Source organism: Rhea americana, unplaced genomic scaffold (assembly GCF_003343005.1).
Source record: "Rhea americana isolate MKP2758 unplaced genomic scaffold, rheAme1 scaffold_396, whole genome shotgun sequence".
Lineage (NCBI taxonomy): Eukaryota > Metazoa > Chordata > Aves > Rheiformes > Rheidae > Rhea > Rhea americana.
Window position 1 is genome coordinate 163156 of NW_028186530.1, and position 5670 is coordinate 168825.

The 5670-nt window shown below is 70.9% G+C and overlaps 1 protein-coding gene across 1 annotated transcript in view; it reads right to left on the minus strand.

Moving 5' to 3' along the window:
- The window catches only part of LCK (LCK proto-oncogene, Src family tyrosine kinase), a 12798-nt gene that overhangs the window by 4542 nt on the left and 2586 nt on the right, over positions 1-5670 (minus strand). The window contains exons 2-12 of the mRNA XM_085313758.1: positions 4228-4367; positions 4067-4148; positions 3881-3971; positions 3696-3794; positions 3457-3560; positions 3214-3363; positions 2614-2766; positions 1724-1903; positions 737-813; positions 462-615; positions 38-225 (exon numbers count right to left, since the gene is read on the minus strand). Coding sequence (XP_085169884.1) covers positions 38-225; positions 462-615; positions 737-813; positions 1724-1903; positions 2614-2766; positions 3214-3363; positions 3457-3560; positions 3696-3794; positions 3881-3971; positions 4067-4148; positions 4228-4329 — 1380 coding nt within the window. The 5' untranslated portion in view covers positions 4330-4367. The remainder of the gene's footprint in view (positions 1-37; positions 226-461; positions 616-736; positions 814-1723; positions 1904-2613; positions 2767-3213; positions 3364-3456; positions 3561-3695; positions 3795-3880; positions 3972-4066; positions 4149-4227; positions 4368-5670) is intronic.

The following is a 5670-nucleotide window of genomic DNA, read 5'->3' on the forward strand; positions in this document are numbered from 1 at the left end:
TGCACGCGTGCGTGCGTGCGTGCGGGAGTGCATGTACACGCCGGGGGCGTGCGTGTGCGCCTGCGTGCGCCGCAGCTGCCGGGAAATCCTGACCTGGATACGGGATCCGGCCGTAGGTGACGATCTCCGTCAGCAGGATGCCGAAGGACCAGACGTCTGACTTAATAGTGAACGTCCCGTAATTAATGGCCTCCGGCGCCGTCCACTTAATGGGGAATTTAGCCCCTGCGACGCAGAGGGGAGGAGGAAATGTTACGGCTTGGCTGCAAACAAGCGGGGACGCGCTGGGCTCGGCGTCAGCTACCCCCCCCCCCGGCACGCGGGCCAGCACGCCTGTTCCCACGCTAGCCGCCAGGCAGGGCTGCGATGCCCCCGAAAGCGGGGTAGGGGKGCAGGCGGGTCGCACGGGTGCAGCCGGGGGCAGAGGGGGAGCCCCGCGGGGCCGGGCCGGGCCGACGCACCCTCGCGAGCCGTGTACTCGTTGTCCTCGATGAGGCGGGCCAGCCCGAAGTCGGCGATCTTGCAGCACAGGGTTTCCGACACCAGGATGTTGGCTGCCCGCAGGTCGCGGTGGATGTAGTTCTTGGCCTCGATGAAGGCCATGCCTTCGGCGATCTGCGGCGCACAGCGACGGCGAGGGGGGCTCAGCGTCACTGCCCCCGTCGCGTCCCGTCCCAGCCCAGCCCACCCCAGCCGCCGGCGGCGGGGGCCTCCCCGCGGCGCCGTGCCCCCTCACCTGCGCGGCCATGTCCAGCAGTTTGTTGACGGTCAGCTTGATCCCTTCCGAGGTCTTGAGGAAGTCCACAAGGCTGCCTGCAACGAAGCCGGCGGGTCTCAGCGGCTGCGCAGCCTCATCCCCCGCTGCTGCACCAAACGCCGAGCCCGGCGCTGAGAAACGCCCTGTGCCCCGGAGCAAGGAGCTGCTCCCGGAGCGCGGCGATCCTCCTCGCGGCGGTGCAGGGCCGGGGCCGGGCCGGATAACCCCGGGCTGGCAGCGCGCGGGYGGCCGCTGGCTCGGGACCCGTGGTCACAGCCGCGCACGGCAGATCCGGCGCGTTTCCTCCGGGAGGACTGCCAGCTCCGGGAGGAAGCCTTGGACCGGAGAGGAGCCTGTCCTCGCCCTCGGGCTCTGGCCTCTGCGACACCGCTGCTGGGAAGCTCGTAGTGCCCGGAAAGGCAGGCCGGGAGCGGAGGGGATGGGGGTCCTCCCCTCTGCCAGCAATAACGCCGGAGCCTCATCCGCTCCCGGCGGGCAGCAGGGCCCTGGTCCGACGGCCGGGCCGTCGTCAGYGCGAGGAAGCGACCGAAGGTGAAGGCAGCTCTGGATGCAGCAGCCAGCGCCGGGCAGGCGCGAGGTGGGACAAGCCGGGAGCCGGGGGAGCCCGGAGGAACAGGAGCAGGAACCTCCCCGATCCTGCATCTGCTCTCGCTGGGGACAGGGAAGCACCCCGGCACCTCCCAAACCCTGGCCACCTCCCGGCGGGTCCCCGCTGCCCCGTCCCGGTGCGGAGCAAGCTGTGCCCTCCCGGGCCCGCGGGGTCCCGTGCCTCCTCGTGTTGGCACCACCACGGCCCACGCTTCCTCTGCGGCCACCAGCCACAGGGGGGGGGGGGGGACAAGCAGCCCCGCACGGCACGGACGCCTCCGGCTCCACGGCACCCTTTCGCACGGCCCCGCGGTGCCCACCGTGCCGGGCAGCGCCCGGCGGCTCCCGCGCCCCCACCTTTCTCCATGTACTCGGTGATGATGTAGATGGGCTCCTTGGTCACCACSGCGTAGAGCCGCACCAGCCGCGGGTGCTGCAGGTTCTTCATGAGGTTGGCCTCCGCCAGGAAGGCGCCGGGCGACATGCTGCCCTGCTTCAGGCTTTTGACGGCCACCTTGGTGTGGCCGTTGTAGAAGCCTGCGGAGAGACGGGGCAGCGCGTGGCGGGGGGCAGAGGGACCCCCGCAGCGCCCACGGCTCTGTCCGTCGAGCCGCAGCACCCCAGCCCGAAACCGCGCAAGCCGGAGACGCTGGAAGACGCGAAGGGCGGCGATGCCCCAGTAAAGCCCCGCCGTCCCAGCCCCCCCAGCCCGTCTCCTGCCGGGCACCCGGAGGGGTTTTGGGGGGCTGCAGCACCCCAGGAGCGAAGGCAGGTGCCTGCAGCAGGGGCGGTGCGCGTTCGTGGCTCGGCCCCCTCGGTCGCAGCGCGCTCGAAGCGGCGGCGGCTCCGCGCTGCCCCCGAGCCCCCGGGGCGCTCCGAGCCGTCGCGGCAGCAACCGCAGCGGGAGCAGCTTCCCCCGCGGCGGGGAGGGAGGGGGGCACACGTGGCGCCCGTGGCCTGCTGCCAAAACCTGCCGGCGGCTCTCGCCCCGAGCACGCGGGGCAGCGCCCCTGCACCCGTCCCACCGTCGGGTGTCGGGCCGGGCAGCGGGCGCAGGGGTCCCGGCCGGCCCCAGACGGGGAGCCGGGAAGCCTGAGCGCATCCCCTGCCAGGGCGAACCGGGGCAGCCCCCGGGCTGCTCTAGCTCCGGTTTTAGCTCCTGCCCTCGCTCCTCGCGGGCCCGAGGATGTGCCAGCACCCAGCCGGCGGCGGCCGGGAGGAAGCGCTCTGGTTTCGCCCTGACTCACCCATCCAGACTTCTCCAAACTGCCCCGCTCCCAGCTTCTCCACCAGCTTGAGCGACTCCCGCGGCACCTCCCACTCGTCCTGCCACCACGGCTTCTGCGGCTTCTGGGTCCGGCAGGGCTGGCCGAGGCGGGTGCACAGCCCGTCGGAGCTGCCTGCGGGCCGGGGGGGGCAGAGCCGGCGTCAGGGCGGGCAGAGGGTACAGGGGACCCCCAGGGCGAGCTGCCGCCCTGGCGGCACAGATCTGGTCCATCTTGTCCCATCCCACCACATCCCATCGCATCACGTCCAATCCCATCCCACCACATCCCAACCCATCGCTTCCATCCCATCCCACCACATCCCATCCTATTCTGTCCCATCCCATCGCATCTCATCCCACCACATCCCAACTCATCCCATCCCATCATGTTCCGCCACATCCCACCCCACCGCATCCCATCCCAGCCTCCTCCTGCGGGCAGGACCAGCCGCTGGACCGCGGGTGGCTCCTGCCGTCCCGTCCCCAGGGCAGGGGCTGGACCCTGCCCCGCGCGAGCGCTGCCGCGCAGCCCCGTGCCCTCCTCGCGGGGCTGGCCCCCGATGTCCCGGGCGGCGCGTACGTGTGTAGTACTCCACCAGCTCGTGCAGGCTGCCGAAGGTGACGCGGGGGGAGATGTAGTACCCGCCGTTGTCCATGTTGCGGATCTTGTAGTGCTTCACCGTCTCGCCCTGGTTCTGGTCGAAGTCCCTCACCGACAGCGAGTAGGAGCCTGGGGGACGGGGCAGCGCGTCGGCGAGGGGCCCGGTCCCTCCTCGTGCCCGTCCCAGGGCCGGGGGGGTCGGAGGGTCCCGCTTCACGGTACCTTTGGAGGTCTCGCTCTCGCGGATGAGGAAGGAGCCGTGCGTGTTCCCCGAGGCCAGGAGCTGCCGCTCCGCGTCCTTCCTGCTGAGGTTTTTGAAGAACCACCTGGGGCAAGAGGAGGAGGTGAGGGAGGTTCAGGCCCCCTTCGCCCGCCCGCACGCCGGGGACGCACGGCGAGCCCCGGGCTCCCCTCCGGAGGCACCGCCGTCCCTCCCCGGCGTTTCCCCAGCCCCGACTCACGGCTCCGGCTCCAGGCTGTTGACCGTGGCCACAAAGTTGTAGGGGATCAAGCCCTCCTGGCCGGTGGTGAGCGACTGCGCCTTCCACCACTCGCCCGTCCTGGAAGGAGACGGCGCGGTGAGCCCCGCGGGGACGCCGGGACCCCGGCGGCACCGGGGCGCCGGCCGGCGAGCGCGGGGACTCACTCTTCGAGGATGCGGAGCTTCTCGCCCTTCTGCAGCCCCAGGTCTCCATCGTGGTTGGGCTCGTAGTTGTACAGAGCCACCACCAGCCTCTCTGGGGGGGGGCAAAGCGGAGGGGCAGGGTGGAGGCGGCGAAACGGAGGGGGGTCCCGCGGCTGCTCCCCCCTCCCCACCGCGGCCGGCCCTTACCTTGCAGCGGGGAGCAGGGCGGCGAGGTGGCCTCGTAGGACACCAGCGGGTCTCGCACCTCGGAGCCGTTGCGGATCAGCCTCTGCGAGGGGACGGGGAGCCCCGTGAGCGGCGGCCGGACTCCCCCCCCCGCTCCGGCGCCCCCCGCTCGCGCCCCTCACCTGCCGCTTCTCGCTGGGGTCGATGGGGTAATTGCAGCGCTCGCAGATGTCGATGTTCTCGATCCAGTCGTCGTCGTAGTCCGAACTGCAGCAGCAGCCCATGGTCGCTGCGGAGGGGTGGGCCGGGGGGGCGAGAGGCCCTAGGGGAAGCCGGGACGTCCCTGTCCCCGCGTCCGTCCCGCCGCCCGCCCCGGTCCCCGAAGCTGAGCCCATTCCTACAGCCCCGGGCCGCCACGTCGCCGGCGCCCCCGGGTGCTCCGCGGCACCGAAGACGTCCCCTGACTCTCTGCAATCAGCTGTATTTTTTTGTTCTGGCTTCGTTAATCCAAAACGCCGATGGCGATCAGCGCTGGTGCCTCCCGAGCTGCCGGCACGGCACAGCCGCCCTCCGGCCGGCACGGCTGTCTGCTTCGCCGCCGGCGCCTTCCCCCCTTCCAGCCCTGACTCCTACGTTCTCCCTTTTAGTTAATCGTTTTATCAATTAATAATTCCTCGCATGGCGTTGCACCAAGTGTTTTACRAGGTCCTGGGCTTAAAAGCAGCTCCCCGAGGCAAGCTGGGGGCCGAGYGCCGGGCCGAGAGCTTTGCGAACCGCAGCTCCAAGGAGCTCGGCGGCCGCCAGCCCTGCCGGCGCCCGACCCGCGGCACCCACCGGGTCCAGCCCCCGGGCCGGAGCCGCTCTGCGTTTTTCCCCTCCCGGAGGGTCCTACCCTTTAAAAACGCACATCTATTTTTGCATATTTTGCATATAAAAACACGCATCGATTTTCGGGCCCCCCCCCGGGGAGGCTGCAGCCCCCCAGCGCCGGCCGCCGGGAAGGGCCCACGCTGCCACCTCGGCACCGCGTCAGCGCCCGGGCCCGGGGCTGCGTTTTTCGACATTTTTGCATGTTTTCTCCCCCCACTGTCGGTGGGGGATGGAGGGGGGGGGGTGAAGACAGCGAACATCCTGCCTCGCCTCCGCGATGGCGAAGCGCAACGGGTTCAGCGCGGCCGCCCCAGCGCGGGGCTGCCCCCGGCTCCTGCCTACGCAGCACGCGCCCGAAAACGCTCCTCGACGCCGGGCGCTCGGCCGCGCTGCCCGGGCAGGGCACGGCGCCCGCGTCCCCGCACGGCCTCGGGGCTGCCGAGCGAGCGCCCCCGCCGCTCCCGGTGCCCCCCCGGGCGGCCAAAGCAGGGCAAAGCCCCGGCCCGGCCGAGGAAAAGCCGCCCGAGCCCCAAAACCTGCGCACCGACGCGCTCAAAGGCCRCGGGCTGTTTTTTCCTTTCTGCGAGAAGCCGGGGAAGGGAGGGAGGGAGGCGCCGGCGCCGCGCGCACTTTTTTCTTTTTCATGTACTCAAGCCACAGCATAATTTCCACCGAAGAACCGTTTCACCYGCTTGGCGTGAGGGGCAGGCTGGGTCGCGGGGCGTTTGAAGTCGGGTTTTGTGACTGCATCTGTG